At 25.5% G+C, this 17332-nt stretch overlaps 1 protein-coding gene across 1 annotated transcript; it reads right to left on the reverse strand.

The window, feature by feature from the left end:
- Nucleotides 1–1421: 1421 nt before the first annotated feature.
- LOC134831811 (CD63 antigen-like) lies at nt 1422–10107 on the reverse strand. Its single transcript, XM_063845631.1, has 5 exons — nt 9953–10107; nt 4143–4236; nt 2965–3153; nt 2345–2752; nt 1422–2005 (listed from the first exon to the last, which is right to left on the reverse strand). The coding sequence occupies exons 2-5, from the start codon at nt 4203–4205 to the stop codon at nt 1940–1942; spliced, it is 726 nt and encodes a 241-aa protein (XP_063701701.1). The 5' UTR covers nt 4206–4236; nt 9953–10107; the 3' UTR covers nt 1422–1939.
- Between the last annotated feature and the right edge of the window lie 7225 nt (nt 10108–17332).

The following is a 17332-nucleotide window of genomic DNA, read 5'->3' on the forward strand; positions in this document are numbered from 1 at the left end:
CAAATTTTTATCCATTTGGAGCAAGATTTGACAAAAATTGCTTTGACACAGTTTTTGATAGTTTTTGACACAGTTTTTCTCTTGATTTAGTTTTCAAAACAAAACTATGTCAAAGGAAAAATTTTTTTTCAGTTTCAATTTTTTAGCAGTTTTGAGTTAAAAAATGATTAAAAATGACAAATTAGAGCCCCAGGATAAATTTTTATCCATTTGGAGCAAGATTTGACAAAAATTGCTTTGACACAGTTTTTGACATAGTTTTTGACACAGTTTTTCTCTTGATTTAGTTTTCAAAACAAAACTATGTCAAAGAAAAATTTTTTTTTCAGTTTCAATTTTTTGGCAGTTTTGAGTTAAAAAATGATTAAAAATGATAAATTAGAGCCCTCTGACAAATTTTTATCCATTTGGAGCAAGATTTGACAAAAATTGCTTTGACACAGTTTTTGACATAGTTTTTGACACAGTTTTTCTCTTGATTTAGTTTTCAAAACAAAACTATGTCAAAGAAAAAATTTTTTTTCAGTGGCAGTTTTGAGTTAAAAAATGATTAAAAATGATAAATTAGAGCCCTCTGACAAATTTTTATCCATTTGGAACAAGATTTGACAAAAATTGCTTTGACACAGTTTTTGACATAGTTTTTGACACAGTTTTTCTCTTGATTTAGTTTTCAAAACAAAACTATGTCAAAGAAAATTTTTTTTTTCAGTTTCAATTTTTTGGCAGTTTTGAGTTAAAAAATGATTAAAAATGATAAAATAGAGTCCTCTGACAAATTTTTATCCATTTGGAGCAAGATTTGACAAAAATTGCTTTGACACAGTTTTTGACATAGTTTTTGACACAGTTTTTCTCTTGATTTAGTTTTCAAAACAAAACTATGTCAAAGAAAAAATTTTTTTTCAGTTTTAATTTTTTGGCAGTTTTGAGTTAAAAAATGATTAAAAATGATAAAATAGAGTCCTCTGACAAATTTTTATCAATTTGGAGCAAGATTTGACAATTGCTTTGACACAGTTTTTGACATAGTTTTTGACAAAGTTTTTTTCTTTTAGTTTTCAAAACAAAACTATGTGATTTTTTTTCAGTTTCAATTTTTTGGCAGTTTTGTAAAAAATTTCAAAATGTCAAACTTGTTGAAAATATCTAAAATATCGCTAAAAAAGCAAAAAATTAAATTAATTAATTAATTAATTTTTTTCAAACTTTTAATAAAAACTAACTTTCAGCTCTTTAATCTAAAAAATGAAACAATTTTTTTTTTTTTTGATGACATAAACTTTTATTTACTTTCGCTCGATTCGCGCTCTTTTACATTTTCTAAGTACCTTTAGTCGCTATTTCATAAATTTTTACCATTTTTGCATTCATAAAGTTTAATTTAGTGGTAATGTTAAATTAATACATCTACAAATATCAAATATTTTTTCTTTCTATTATTCTTAAGGATTATTTTAAATTTTATTTTTTTTTACTTCTAAAAATCTAAATATTTCTTCTTTATTTAAATTCAAACATTTTTTTTTGTTTCTTAAAATTAACATTTAAAGCAAATTTCCTACAAGTACAATTAGATTTTCAATTTTAAATACTCGAATTTTTTTTTCGAAAGTTTTTCATAAATAAAGGTTTTTTTTTCTCGCAGAAGGCTCATTCTTCATTTTTTCTTAAAAATAAGGCAAAAAGCTCGCATTCGTAAAAAAGGCAATAAATTATTTTTTTTCCACGTTTTCTTAATAGAGCAACTAATAAAAGGCCTCCGATGAACACTCAGTTTTTAAGGTTATCTTCTTATTTGGTTCTGCTAGCTATTTATGTCTCTTCACTTTTTCTTCAGAGTAAATTAAATGTAAAAAAAATAGTAAATGCGTTAAAATTATTTTGTATGAGAATTTTTTGAGTTTTTTTTTTTTGCACATTTTCCTGTCTCCAATATTTAAACGGCCTCGTAGTTTTCTTTGAATGCTCTTGATAAGCAGCATGCCAGACAAACGCCCAAAAGCTAAAAAATAATTAAAAAATTTTATTTCAAAAGTTTCATTTAATTTTAAATTTTTTTTAATATTTTAAAAAAATTGAAAAAAATTTTGAACAAGAAATAAATTTTTTTATTAAAAAAAAAATAATTAAAGAGAAAATTAAAATCGAAATAAAAAAAATAATTAAAAAATAATTTATAATAAATTTTTAAATAAAAAAAAATAAAATTAAAAAAATTATAATTTAACGAAATTGAATTAAAAAAATTTTAAATGAAAAAAAATCAAAAAATTTTTTTAGATGAAAAAAAAAGTTTAAAATTAAATATTTTTAAAATTTCAGAAAAAAGGTTCAAACTTACTTGAACCACAGCAATGCTCAATCCAACTGCGCCCAAAATCAACGCTGAATTATCCAAAAATTCATACAATTTCGCACGACATCCCATTTTCGCAGCATATTCTTGAGTGCAAGTCGTATTTCTTGGTTTCTCTGGCGGAATCAACACCGAAGCCTTATTGCAGCAACTATTTGGGACCGTGTCATTCTTAAAAATTGGCTTCCAATCATCAGGTTGCATGATGCCACAGCAATTAAATTCCTTCTGAATCGAGTTCCATGATTGTTGCGCATCCGGATCTGTCATATACTCCTTCAACGTCGTGTTAAATTGCTCCCCGAGAATGCCATCGAGCTCCGAATGTTTAATATAACCTGCAATTCCGACGCCAATCTCCGTGAGGAAAATCAATACGAGCAAAATTGAAAACTGAAAACGGAAAAAAATGTTACATGAGTGATAAGGACAAAATAGGTCGCTCGGTTTCTCGAATAATTGAATATTTAATGAAGTTCGATTAATTTTTTTTTCATATTTTATGCGAGAAAGCCACATGTGTGTTCCCATAATGCAATTTTTTATGGGTCGACGGAAAATTTCAGTGAAAATTAATCCAAACCAAGCAAAAATTATCAAATTACCGTTAAAATCATGCAGGAACTCTCCTTGATGGCGCTGCAACATCCGAAGAAGGCGATCACGAAGACGACAGCTCCAACGACAATCAAGAATAATGGAGCAGTCCAAAGTTGCTGCCCAACAAAATTGTAATAATGGTAATAGCGAACGAGAATGATGGTTCCAACGGTGAACACTATCAGACCTGTGAGCTGTTTCGAAGAGAAAAAAAGAAGAAAATTAACATTTCTTTACGTAAAAAGTTGTAAAATAAATCAAAAGTCACGTCATGCTTGACGAAGTCACTGATGATTATTACGCTTCTTAGATTAAATTCCCTCAATTCTCTTACTTTACACTCAATTGCATCATTTTTTTGTGTAAATAACGAAATTCTTTCGAAAAAAAAGATAATTTAATTTTTTTTAAATTTTTTTATGGTAAATTTAGTCTAAACAAAGTCATTCAACTCTTCAGTCGGAAATTTTGTTACATTTTTGACATGAGAAAAGAACATTTCTTGTGCAATTAACGAATTATTCCCTCACTCGGGCAATTTTAGACGGAAATTTCTCACATAAATCACATAAAAAAGATCACATGGAGCGTAATTGACCGATCTCTTTACAAAAAACGAAGAGTAAAGGTCATTTATCATAAAAATTTAATGAAGCATGACGTGAAAATTGACAAACAAGTCAATCATCACATTTTTAGGAAAATTTTTTATGTAAAAAAAAAATTTTAGATCGATATTCTTCCGAAATAACTTATTTTAATTTTTTAAAAATTAAAAAAAAAATAATTAAAATATTCTCAAATTATTAAAAAAAAAAATTTACCAAATTTTTGTTATTTTGTAACTTCAAAAAAAAATTTTTTTTTTACTCAAAAAAGTTTCTGTATTTAATTTTTTTCTCTTTTGGGAAACAAAAAGCCGTTCCGCGTTCCCTTTATTGGTATTTATTTCAAACCGTCACACACTTTTTTTATGTATTTTTTATTGATTGACGTTAATAATTTATAAATACTCCGAAAATACTGCCACGAACATAATTAGTTGGGCAACGAAAATTACTCTGTTCCAGCTTTAATCGTTCTTTTGGTCAACCAACAACAATTATTTATAGCTCACAAGGGGGAAACACAACGAAAAAAAATTGAATAGCGATCGCATGATTTGATTTCTTGAGCTACTTACCGCAAAGAGTAGATTGAAGAAAAACACTAAATATTTAGCGCATGCCGTTGTACAGGAACCCATTTTGCTGCTCCGTTTTTTTTTCTACCGGAAACTGAAAAAAGCAAAAAAAAAGGAAAATTGAATTAATGAGCAATTAAGAGAGTGAAAAAATTGTTTCAATTTATGTTTTACTCAAATTCATTGGAAATTTTAGAGTAAGACTTAAAGGCAGGTGTTTCGATTCACATCTGCTCATTTATTTAATAATTATTCATTACAACAATTGTTATTGTTTTAAATACAAAACACGACTTCTTTCTATTTTTGTTCTTCGTACGTTACATCGATTTTTTAATTCATTCCGAGAATTTTTTTAAATTACGATTCGAAAATTTTTTGTAATTTAAAAAAAAATATTTTTAGTTTCAAAAAAAAAAAGTTAAAAAATTTTATTAAAAAAACAAAAATTTTAATTAAATTAATTTAATTTTTTTTAAATCTTATTTTTAAATAAATTAGATAATTAAAAATTTTTAAAATTACCTAATTAATTTATTATTAAAAATTAAATTATAAAAAAAATTATTCAATTCAAAAAAAAAAAAATCTAAAAAAAAGTTATAAAATTCAATTAGATAATTTATAATCGTAAAAAATATAATTTTAACTAAATAATTAAATTAATTAAAATTTTTTTTTAAAAAAATTATTTTAAAAAAAAATTATTCAATTCAGTAATAAAAATAAAATTAAAAAAAAAATTAAGAAAATAAATTTTTGAATTTTTATGAATGGTATAAAATTTTGAGAGGAAAAAACAATTTTTTTTTTAAAAAAATATTTTTTGAAAAATATTAAAAATTTGGTAAAAAATTGAGAAATTAAATTTTTTAAACTTTAAAGAAAATACATATTTTAAAAAATAAAATAAAAATAAAAAAAAAACTAATAAATTTTTTTTTAAATTTTTTAAAATTACAATTTTCAAAAACTATTCTGAACTTATTAAAAATAGAAAGAAATAAATTTAAAAAAAATAATTTTCAAGGCAAAAAATCAAAAAAATGATTTTTTTAAATTCTTTTAGAAAAAAGAAATTAAATTTTTGGTTTAAAAATTTTTAAAAATTCAAAATAAAAATTTTAAAAGTTCAAATACGCTCAAATTATAAATTTCACAAAAACTTTTATGAATCAATGCAAATTTTAAAAATTCTTCGTTATTTCCTTTAGACAACTTGTCTCTAATTGTCATTCTTTCTCCTCAAACCACAACAAAAGACTTTCCGTAAAAGGTCTTCCTTCCATCTCGTCATTCCTCATCATTTCCTGACTCGAATTCACAATGAACACATGCTATCATTGTTGATTTTTTCCGATAAAATCTGAACTCAAACATCATTAGAACCGAAAAAAGACCTCCCGAGAATGTTATCGAACTCTGACACACAAATAAAAATGTGTCATGTCACAAGCCATTATGTAAGCAAGTTACTTACACGAGCAGCAAAGCATTCAAATTTTATTGTTCCGAATGACGGATTTATTCAGCGCACACATGAATTTTGATGTACTAACCACACTCGTCATCAACAAGTAAACAAATAACAAAAAATGTGCGTAAATAACTTGTTAATGTTCTGAACAGGAAACTACTTCTTTTTCGAGTTATGTTGCGGTTGCGACCTAGACAAAAAAATTTTCATGTCGTGAGTGTTTCTTTTCCTTTCTTTCCCATCGAGAAAAGAGCTCAAGGCAGAATTGAATTGAATTAATATCACAGAGCAAATAACTGTTTCTCGTTCATTGTTTTGTTTTTTTTTTGTTACATTTTTATCGTAATTACTGTTGTTCTAATGCTGTTCGTTACTTGTGAATAAATGAGAGGCAAGAATATCGAGAGTAGCGTTGAAAATCGTTGAAAAAGGAACGAATTTGTTTATTTTTAACCTTTTTTGACGAAAATTGTTTGCATGTTAACGCTATCTGTCTTCGTCTTGTCCAATTTTAGTTTGAGTAGTGCGTGTCTCGTCACTTTTTATCGCATGTTTCATGACGTATCAATCCCTTTCTTTCGATTTTGAGCGATTTTGACGAGAAGGGCGTATCAGGATATTTTGAGACATTTGATGGCGGATCGATTTTTATGGTAAGTATTTCAATTCACTTAATTTATTTTTTTTTTCAGATCAAGGCAAATTTTTTAAAAAATTTGAAAATTATTTTAATTAATCTAAGCCAAGCATAAAATTTTAATTTACGAATTTGTATAATTTTACTTTTTTTTCTATTATTCAATTCTCAGAAGAAATTTTCATATTCGAGTTAAAAATCGAAATTTTGTTTTTAGAGCTTCTGATTATCTTTTTTTTATAAAAAGAAATTTTAGAATTTTTTACAAATTTAATTTTTTAGATAATTTTTTTTTAAAATAATTTTTATTAATTAATTTTTTAAATATATTTTTTTTTTAAATAATTTTTTTTTTTTATTTTTTTTTAATAATTTTTTTTTTAATTATTTATTTTAATTAATTTAAATTTTTTAAATAATTTTTTTAAAAAATTTTTTAAAATAATTTTTATAAATAATTTTTTTAATTTTTTTTTTAAATAATTATTTTTATAAATTATTTTTTCTTTAAACTCATTTTTTTAAAGCTCTCAAATTTCGTAAAAATTAAAGAAAATATTCACTTTTTCATTTTTTCAAGTAAACGCCCATGCAAAAAATGTCCAAACAATGCAACGACCGAACAATTACTTAATACCATCCGACACAACAATTGAATTTCCTTTCATCGTACGGTCCTTTTATTAACAATATCCTCCTTCTTTCTCTCTACATCGCACAGACAAACAATTGTTGCTTCACTTTAATCCATTTTCTTCTTCGAGCAATTTTCAAGCACAAACGTAAATATTTGGAAAATTTTTCTCGAGATATTTCATTTTTTTTTATTTTGTAGACTAAAAAATGTTGTTTAAATGCAAATTATTTTCCGTTCTACTCGTTCGAATGTCTTGTTTGTCCTGCATTCGTTCATTGTCTTGCCATTATTGCCGTGAATTAAAGTTTATTCCGCACTTTTTTCATGTTATTAGAACGAAAGCAGTGCTTGCATGACTTGAAATCGTTGGAAAAGGGTCAGTGACATGAATTATGTTAGTTTTTTCTCCAGTTTTTTTTTATTGTGATTACTATTTATTCGTTATTGTTGCGCGCGTTGTGCGTTGCCTGCCTTTTAAGTACATTCTTCGAGCCATATTGCATTTTATTGACGTTCTTCTATCATTTTTACACGTACATCACGTACCTTCACGATTCTTGTGATAATGTTCTGTTCTTTTTGTTGACTGACTTCTTCATTTTTTTTCTTATTTGAACTTTTTTTTCATTTCCTCTTGATTCGACACGACAATTTCCTTTGATTTTGATGAAATTTTTAGATTTTTTTTTTATTGAGAAAAATATCGAATTTTGTGATTGAAACTCGAGACATGCAACAAGTACGAGATCGAATTTGAATTTACTTCGAGGTTTACCACAAAAATTAATTCGATCTCGTTCATGATTCGACGTGACATGCAGTAGCAAACGAACTTTTTTGATATGTTTCGATGCACTTGACATTGCCATTGTTCTCACAAAAATATCTTCAAGGGACCTCAACTTCAATTGTTCGTGTCTGTCTCGACTTTAAGTGACGATAAAAACTGGGTAATTATCACAATTGTTCGTTTTTTTTACAGTTTTTGCTTGTCTGTCACAGAATTTGACACGAAAAAGTTGACTTTGAGCGTTTCGCATCATTAAACAGGGAAATTATTCATGCAATTGACGTTTTTTTTTTTGTTAAATTTAATTCACAGAATTAAAAAATAGCAAAAAAAATCGAATCGAAAAATTCTGATCAATCCTTTTGTGTGAGAAACGACGAATTATCGACGTTTTTGTCGTCGTCGTATTATTATTCATTTATTATCATAAATAATTCTCTTGAAATAATTCTTTGTAGCGCACGGAAAGCAGGAGACCCATTTTTTTTCATTAAAAATTTCCAATAAATTGATGGCTTGGCTGCCAGGAGCAACAATTTTTTGTAAACACAAAAGGAAAACATTTCATACAAACTACTTTTTATGGAGTGAACTACGTTATCACGACAAGGATTGATATCCTGCCTTAGTTTTCACGGTTGAAAGTCATCGTGAAGCATTTTTTTGATGATTTTTAACTAAAAATTTTTTTTAAAAATTTAAATTTGCATTCATAGAAATTTTTAAATGTGCATTGGGGCAAAAATTCAGAATGTGCATTGGGTAAAAATTTTTAAATTGTTTAAAAAATTCAATTTTTTGTATAAAAATCTTTGAAATCAATTTTTTATATAAAAATCTTTAAAAAAAATTTTTTTAAAATAATTAAAAAAAAATAATTAAATTCAAAATTTTAGATCAGACAGACTCTTTAAAAGAATTTTTAGAAAAATTTTCTTTACGTGAAAAAAAAGTAAATGTCGAACGAATAATGAAATAAGGACGCTCCCTCTTTTATATTTCATGATTTTATGTATAATATGGGACTAATAATCGTCATTCTCGCAATATGAGTGGAAATACAAGAGAATTTTGTGGTAAACTCTCGCTCGGTTGTAAGTTGATATGAATCGTGAATTTTCTTGAATATTTTTTTTTTCATATAAATCGAAGAATGACAACAACTCAAAGCATTGTAGGTGTGTGTCAGGATCATGTTTTGTGTTTTGTTGTTGTTTTTTGTTAGTGACGACGTTGTTAAGCGCGAATTGGAATTGCATGAACAACAGAACAGGACTTTTGTAGTGCGCACTCAATATTGGCAGGTTTTTGATTGAACGCAATTTTTTGATGATTATTTTTTTTAGGGCGACGCTTTTTCATGGAAAAATTTAGTTTTTTCAATTTTTTTTTAAATTTAATTTTTCAAAAATTTTACGAAATTAATTTTTTTTTTAATTTTTTTTATTTTTTTTAAAATTAATTGAAGACCTCCAATAAATAATTTTGGTCTTCAATTTTTCTTAATTTTTAAAATTAATTAAAATTTATAATTTAATTTTAATTTTTAATTAAATTTTATTTAATTTAATTTTTTTATTAAATTTCACATTTTTCTCCTTTTTTATAATTTTTAATTATTTTATAGTTCATCCTATATTTTTTTTTCAATTTCTCTTATTGCACCTCCTCAATATTGCTTTTTTATTGCACTTTTTCAATACTCAACATGTTATTATCATCAACTTTATGCCCCATAAGCACATATAAAATGTAAAACGCAAACAAAGAAATAAAAACTACAAACAAGAGGGGAAAAGGCGTCCTTACTTTCTTCCATATCAACGACGAAAGTCACTCAAGTACGCTCTTAATTATTAAACAAACCACAAACAAACAAAGAAAATTCGTCTCTTGAGAGTTTTTTTTTCACATTTTTCATTCGTTGCATGTTATCAAAGTTTATTTTATTTTTACTTCAGAGTACAATTTAAGACAATAATGTGTAATAATTAAAACACTGACACTGACAATCAACAAGCTGCTGTTTAAATGCATTCTTTATGAGAAAACTTCAAACAAAAAAAATAAATTTATTTTATTTTACTCGAAAAACGTCACTAATGCTCTTTTATTTTTAAAAAAGAATCATAAATCAATTTTTTTTTTTTGTAAATAATTAGAACAGTATGGAAACATATTGAACTAAAAAAATAAACTAAATTTTTTTTCTTGAAATAGAATTTTTTTCTAATGGATTTTTTTTTATAAAATTTTATTTTTTAATTACCTATTTAATTAATTTATTTTTAAAAATATTAAATTAATATCCACACGTGTTTAAATTTTCCTCTCAATTAATTTTTATTAATTTAATGATTCACGAAATATTTTTTTTATTTTTTTTCCTCTGAGTGAGAGAAAAATACTGATGACAGAATTGAATTTTCTCGTCACTTTTTCACACACACAACTTGTCGGTACTATTCTCCGTAAACAACTGACTCAACTTGATCGTGTTTTACGATAGAAAAGTGAATATTTTCATTCAACGAGTTGTGTCGATACGAATTTTCTGTACGCGGAACGATATTAAGTTTTGACGTAAGATGACTTAAGGCAACTTAACGTAAGAAGACTTAAGGGAATGGTTGTTGTAGAAAATTCGTGGAAAAATCGAGTACGGTGAAAAATGAATTTAATATTTTTTTTATTAAAATGTATTTATGAAAAAGAGGGAGATCTGCGAAATATTTTGTTCGAAAGGCGCCAAGAATACTGTTGAAAACGAGTAATAGTAATTTAGTAGTTCATTCATGTGAAGTGACAGAGGGAGAAATATTTATTTGCATTAAAATTGGTTGAAAAATTTAAATTTTTTATAAGATTTTAAATTGAATTTAATTAATTATTTTTTTATTTTTATGTTAAATTTATATTAAAATTTAAAAAAAAAAATAAAAAATTAATTTCAATTAAAGAAAAAAAAAATTTATTCAAAAAATATTAGAAAATAAAAAAAAAATTAAAAAATATTTCAATATTTAAAAAATTAGTTTAATTATTTTTAATTAAAATTTTAATTTTAGAACAAAAAAAAATAATATTAATAAATAATTTAGATACATTTTCATAAGAAAAATTAAAAGAAAAAATCTTTTTAATCAAAAAATTTGTGAAAATTAAAAAAAAAAATAAATTAAATCTAATTTAATTAAAAAAATAAAAATTTTCATAAAAATCTTCAAATTAAAAAAATATCTAAATTAAATAAATTAAAAAAAAATCAATTTTTATGAGAAAAATTAATAAAAATTAAAAAGAAAAAATTTTTAAAATAAAAAAATTGCAATTAAATTTAATTTAATTTATTTCATAAAAATCATAAAATAAAAATTATTTAAAATAAAATAAATAAAAAAAAATAATTTAATTATTATTTTTAATTTAAACTTCAATTTTTGAACATAAAAATAAAAATCTTTAAAGAAATTAAATAAAAAAATAGTTTAGTTGACTTTTAGTTAATTTCTTTGAAAAAATATTTTTATAAATTAAAAAAAAAAGATTAAAAATAATTTTTAAAAAAATAAAACTTCCGTAATAACTGCCTTAAAGAAAGAAAAAAAATCTCTCGGAAAAGGACATTTTCAATGAAAAATAAAATTTAACGATCAATTTCCTGTTGATTTATGGTTCAATAATTTTTTCCTCCTCCTTTCAATAAAAAATAAAATCCTTTAAACAGTGAATTTTTTATTCTCCTTGATAAATTCATGAAAAAAAAAATAAAAAAAATTTTCAAGGTTGTCTCTTTAACCAAATTTATGCAAGACAGAGACAGAAGCATTTCATTGTTATCGTAACGTTCCAAAAGAAAATATCGCAGAACAGAGACACACATATCGCATTCATTTCACTCCGACATCAACTTCGCACGACAACAACAACAACGACGACGTCGATACACGAAATAACAACAAAACAACAAACAAAAAACCTCCTGGTCGTCTCGCTCTCATCGTCTGACGGCAAAATAACAAGCGACATGCTTTGCATTTTTCGTTCCCCTTTCGTCGTATGGATTCCTGTTAGCCAGCAGTGTTGTAAGTTTTGTATGAAACAACAAAATACATGTAAAAACATTAAAAAAAGACAACTTATCGTTGCTTTTTACGTTAAGCAATGGAAAATTGGCGACGAGAAAAAAAAATTCAACCAACTAAGAAGAATTGCGCGACTCGAGTATAGTGTAAAAATTGTTTATTTGAAAAAAAATTCCCTCCATTGCTGTTTCACTTGCTGTGTGATGTTAGGTTGGTGTTTTCTCGTTTCGATTCACGAACCGATTTATTCGCCGATTTTTGGCGCGCACATGAGATGACAATTTGTCGTTGTTGGTACGAAAGAGACGATGATGCTGCCCGCAGAAGAAAATGTTCTTCTTTCCCTTTTCTCGCTTCATTCATGAATTGGAACGAGATATCCTCGAATTTCATTATTCATCTCTTACAACCCTCGTTGAGCAGCGCGCGATGAACATATTTTATTCGGATGGCAAGTGAGGAGAGAACGACGCAGCATCACAGCATCATCATCTGAGTATCAAAAAAGTGAAGTTTTCGATCAGGAAAGCAGAGAACGGAGATGTTGTTTTATTTTTATTTCACACATTTGTTTATATCTCTCTCAAGTGTGTGTGATTCGTCTCGTCTCGTCTCGTACGGAAGAGTTTGTACGAAATGAAATTTGGTCTAGTTATTAGAGATTTTTGTTTGCTTTCGTTGTTTGTGTGTGGGATTATTATTTTGCTAACGGGATTTTGTGTTGTGTGAATGAAATGGAAATGCTTCGTGATGATTTGAATGAATGCGCTCCAATGAGTGCGGTGAATAGAAAACACATGGCGAACAATGGGAAATTTTTGCATAATTTGTCATTATCTTGTGGTTGATGGAATTGAGAGATATCGAAGTTCTGAACATGGAATGCAGTTTTAAAAAATTATTTTCAGGTAAGTTTTCAAATTTTGTTTAAATTTTCACTTTTTTAAGATTCAAAGTTAAATATTTTTTTGCAATAATATTTTTTAAATTTTTAAACTGAATTTTTTTGAAAATAAAAAAAAATTAAAAAAATAAAAAAAAAAAAAAGTTAAAATTTAATGCAAATTAATAGTTTCCTTCAAATGCTAAAACAAAATAGTTTCTTTAAATTTACAAATTTTTTTTTTTTTTTTAAAATTTTTTTTTGTAAAATTTTTCATTTTTTTTTTAATTTAATTTATTTAATTTTTCAATTTTTTCAAAAATTTATTTTTTTTCAATTTTTTTTTTAATAAATTTGAATCGAATTTCCAAATTTTTGTATGAAAAAAAAAAAATTTTTATTTTATTTTTTTTAAATTTGAAAAAAAAAATTTTTTTTTAAATTTAATTTTTAAAAATTGAAAATTTGCATGAAAAATGTAAAATGATCATTTTTTTTTTTAATTTTTGTAAAATTATAATTTGATAGTTTTGCAAATTGTTTTAATTTTTTTTTAAATAGAAAAATAAAATTTTTTTTTACATGTTTTTTTTTAAAATAAATTTTAAATTATTCCAAAATTTTTTTTTGACATGATTTTTTAATTTTTTTTAACTTTTTAAAATTTTTAATTTTTTTTTTTAATAGAAAAATATTTTATTTCGACATGATTTTTTATATTATAAATTTTTAATTATTTCCAAATTTCAGTATGATAGTTTTTTTAATTTTTTTTTTTATAATTTTTTAAAATTTAATTAATTTTTTAAATCTCCAATTAATTTTAAAAAATAAATTAAAAAATCAAATTTGAAATAAATTGTTGGAAGTTGTTGAATGATTTAGTGTTCAAAAAGCTCAAATTTGGTTGAAATTTCATAAAATTTTTCATCGACATAAATTTATTTAATTAATTCCAAAAAGTGTTTAATTGCTCAAATTATAGTTTTGTGATATATTTCAAATTTCAGTTTTTTAATGATGAAAAGTCAATTTTTCGTCTCAAAATGTGTTTGAAAAATTTAGAACAGCTCAAACTCTGTCGATTCCTGATTGTTTGTATGTGAAGTAAATTCAAACTATCCATTTCGATCATTCTTCATAACCTAAAAGATAAAGAAAAAAACTTAAAATTTATTTTAAGTTTCATAAAATCAGATTTTGAATTCATTTAAACGTTAAAAACATTACGCAAATCCCATAATCCCAAATTTCATTAAATAAAAAACTCTTTTTTTCAAATCTTTCAATCCCTTAATGCTCAAAATACTCAATTTGAATACTAAACAGACATTGTTGTCCCCTTTCAAATGTTCTAACATTCCGTCCATTTTTTCTGAACAATTGCTCTGCATGTACTTTCCTCGAGTAAATTACCTATCATAGAACAAATTTCCATCGAACGAAAGTAAATATTCTGTTGATTTTTTTATTACCAAAGACGAAAACGACGAAAACAACATTCACTTGTCAAGTCATGCCTTGTTGTCGGTACACGCCCCTCACGTTAGAACTTTACTTCATTCAACATTTTCCTCGTTTTCCGTTCAACACAGAGCGCTGTGTATGCGATCGAGGTGTTTAGATGGGAAACCACACACACTCCGTAGCAGTTTTCCTCTTTGTCATTATTTTGGAAAATTTTCGTGTGCAATTTCCTCCTGCGCTTCATGTACGCCGATTAGATGGAAATTTTGTTAAAAACTCCCCCACCTGTTACCCGTACATCAAAAGGGAAAACTCGTTTGAAGTTTACCGTTTTTACCTGAGGCTCCGATTGGAAATTCGACCGGTTCATCGTGATGCAAATGCGATGTAAATTTCCACAAAACGAACGAAGGAAGGACACGAGTTTGGAGCCCAAACGCGGAAAACTCGAAAACTCGTTCACACCTGACTGCGGAAAAACAATAGACAAATCAACAATTTCCAACTAAATATATTTCCACTACCAGAGTAGAAGAGACCGCAGTAGGTGTTTGGTTCTATTTTCGAACTCCTTGCATTTATTTTTAACAGCGCGCGTGGCAACCAACACCCATGCCATGTACATATGGCACCAATCCCAATCTATCTGGATAATATCTATTTTTATGACTACAAAAATTATATAAATCCAACATGCGCATACAGCACAAACCACATTGCACCCTCTCTATTTGTTGTATTTCATTATTTTTCTCTAAAAACGTAAACAATGCTCGAATCTATTTTTAAAAGGATTCGGCTTCTGTTTATTTTACATTCTCGACACATGTACAGTAAAAAACCGAAGTAAAGTTCATTTACATTTGGCGTCAAATTCAACTAACATAAACACACAAAACGTTTAAAACTCCCCCACAGCGAATATTCTAACTACCAGGCATCAGAATGGCAAGAATGGATACACAAAATACTCAATATTGGATATCGATTCAAAATTCTCCTAAAAAACTATGAAAGGAGTTTTCACTCACGAACTCACGAAGAAGCAAAATCCTGCGAATTTCCGTTCAAACAAGAATTTTCATACAAAACGAGTTTTTTTGTCACGTTTAGATCAGATGGTTTTTGTTCTAATGTGACATTCATAAAAAAAAAATCGAAACATGAATGAATGAGTGTTGTGAATGTGCGTTCAAAGGGGGAGAACGTAATTCTATGTAACATGAGAAACATATGGAAACGAAGCGCGTGCGCTCTTTCATTATAAATTCAACTATTAAAGCAGTGCTGGATGGCGTAAGAGGGCAAAAAGGATGTATCAGGAGTCGTTTTATGTCGAAGATTTGAATTTTTTATGATTTAAGATTTGTTTTTTATTCAAAAATGCTTGGTTTGAATTAATTGGAATAGATTTTTTTGTGCTCAATTTTAAATCATAAAAGTGTATTTAAAAAAATATAAAAAAAAATAAAAAAAAATAAAAAAAAAATAAAAATAAAAAAATAAATAATATAAATATAAAAATAAAATAAAAATTATTTTTTTAATTTTTTAATAAAAATTATTTTTTTAATTTAAAAATAAAATATCTTTTTACATTTTTTTTTTAAATAAAAGTTTATTTTTTTTAAAGCATAATTAAAATTATTTAAATATATATAATTCAAAAAAAATATTATTATATAAACATAATATTTTAAAAAAAAAAAATACTGAAAATTTTTGATTTAACAGTTCAGAAATCAAATTTCAGAAGTATTTAGACCCTCAGCATAATTTTAAGCCTTCATTTGCTTAATTTTGACATTTGGAACAAAAGTTACAACTTCCGAATAATTTTTTTTATTTTGCATAATTTTCATATTAATTATAGTATATGATCGTTAAGAACGAAAAAATTAAAATTGAAAAAAATTACGTATTTTTTACGTTTTTTTTTACGGATTTTTTACGTATTTTCGTATACCTATATATTTCAAATTGAAATAATATTTCCGTATTTTTTGATAAATTTTAAGCTTTCTATATAACCATCAAATTTATAAAATTATTGAAAATTTTCTAATATATTCTACATAAAGAATATGATCGTTAACAAAAATATAACATTCAAAATATTTCCTTAAAATTTTAAATGTATCAGCTCAGAGTCGAAATTTGCATTGTTGGGGTTTAAAAAAAAAATGAAAAATTATTTCTCAAAAAAATTATACAAAAAATGAAGCGAATTTGCTTAAATTAGACGTTCTTAGTTGAAATTTATATGAATTTTTTTTTTCAAAAATTTTTAATTTTTAGTTTCAAATTCATTTAATGTTATGAATCAAACTTTAAGGTTATGTTAAAAATAATTTTTTTTAAATTTTATTTATGAAAATCCTTAATGGACTAAAAACGAAAAATAAAATATTAAATTTATTCTTTTACTAATTTTTTTTAGAAAATGTATTAAATTAACCTGAAAAAATAATAAATTTATAAAATTTAATTAAAATTTAAAATTAATTATTTCAATTTTTTAATTTAATTTTTTTTTATTTAAATAATTTTTTAAAAATTTATTAATTTTTTTTTTATTTTATAAATTTTCAAAAGAACTTTAACAAACACAGGAGATATATATCATTGTAAAATACTTTAAATTAATTAAAACTATTTTATCAATTTCAGAACTTACCTGAAGAATCCTTGTTTGCCATCCCTGAAAATCGAAATACAAAGCGTTCGCATAGAGAAAGTTCTTGGAATACGCACGACCGAAATGCGATATTTATAACAATATCGAGACTAAATATATCCTCCTCTACTACAAAATTTTCCCGTATCGCATAGACACCGCATGGAACAAGGGAACGCACGCGGGGCGGCGATGAACACACGACGACGAAGCATTTTTCGTCGTCGACGACGAGAGAAAATTTTCCTCGCCCCGATTTACTCCGACACATTATGCTGGGTTGGTAAAAATTAACGGAAAGTTATTGACGTCGAGTTGGCGGAAAATTAGTGAAAATTTATTGCTTTCTAAAAGACCGACCGAGACAAACAACAACAACAAAAAAAAGTCGTTATTGTTGCTGGCAGCAGGTGAAAAATATTTACAACATTTTTCCTCCATTCCGCCGTTCAATGTCGTCGTCGATCGATCGTTTCGAGCGGAGTTTCCCTTTTTAAAGCGAAAATGTTGCCTTTTAAATTTTCCATCAGACGGAAA

Source organism: Culicoides brevitarsis, chromosome 2 (assembly GCF_036172545.1).
Source record: "Culicoides brevitarsis isolate CSIRO-B50_1 chromosome 2, AGI_CSIRO_Cbre_v1, whole genome shotgun sequence".
NCBI lineage: Eukaryota > Metazoa > Arthropoda > Insecta > Diptera > Ceratopogonidae > Culicoides > Culicoides brevitarsis.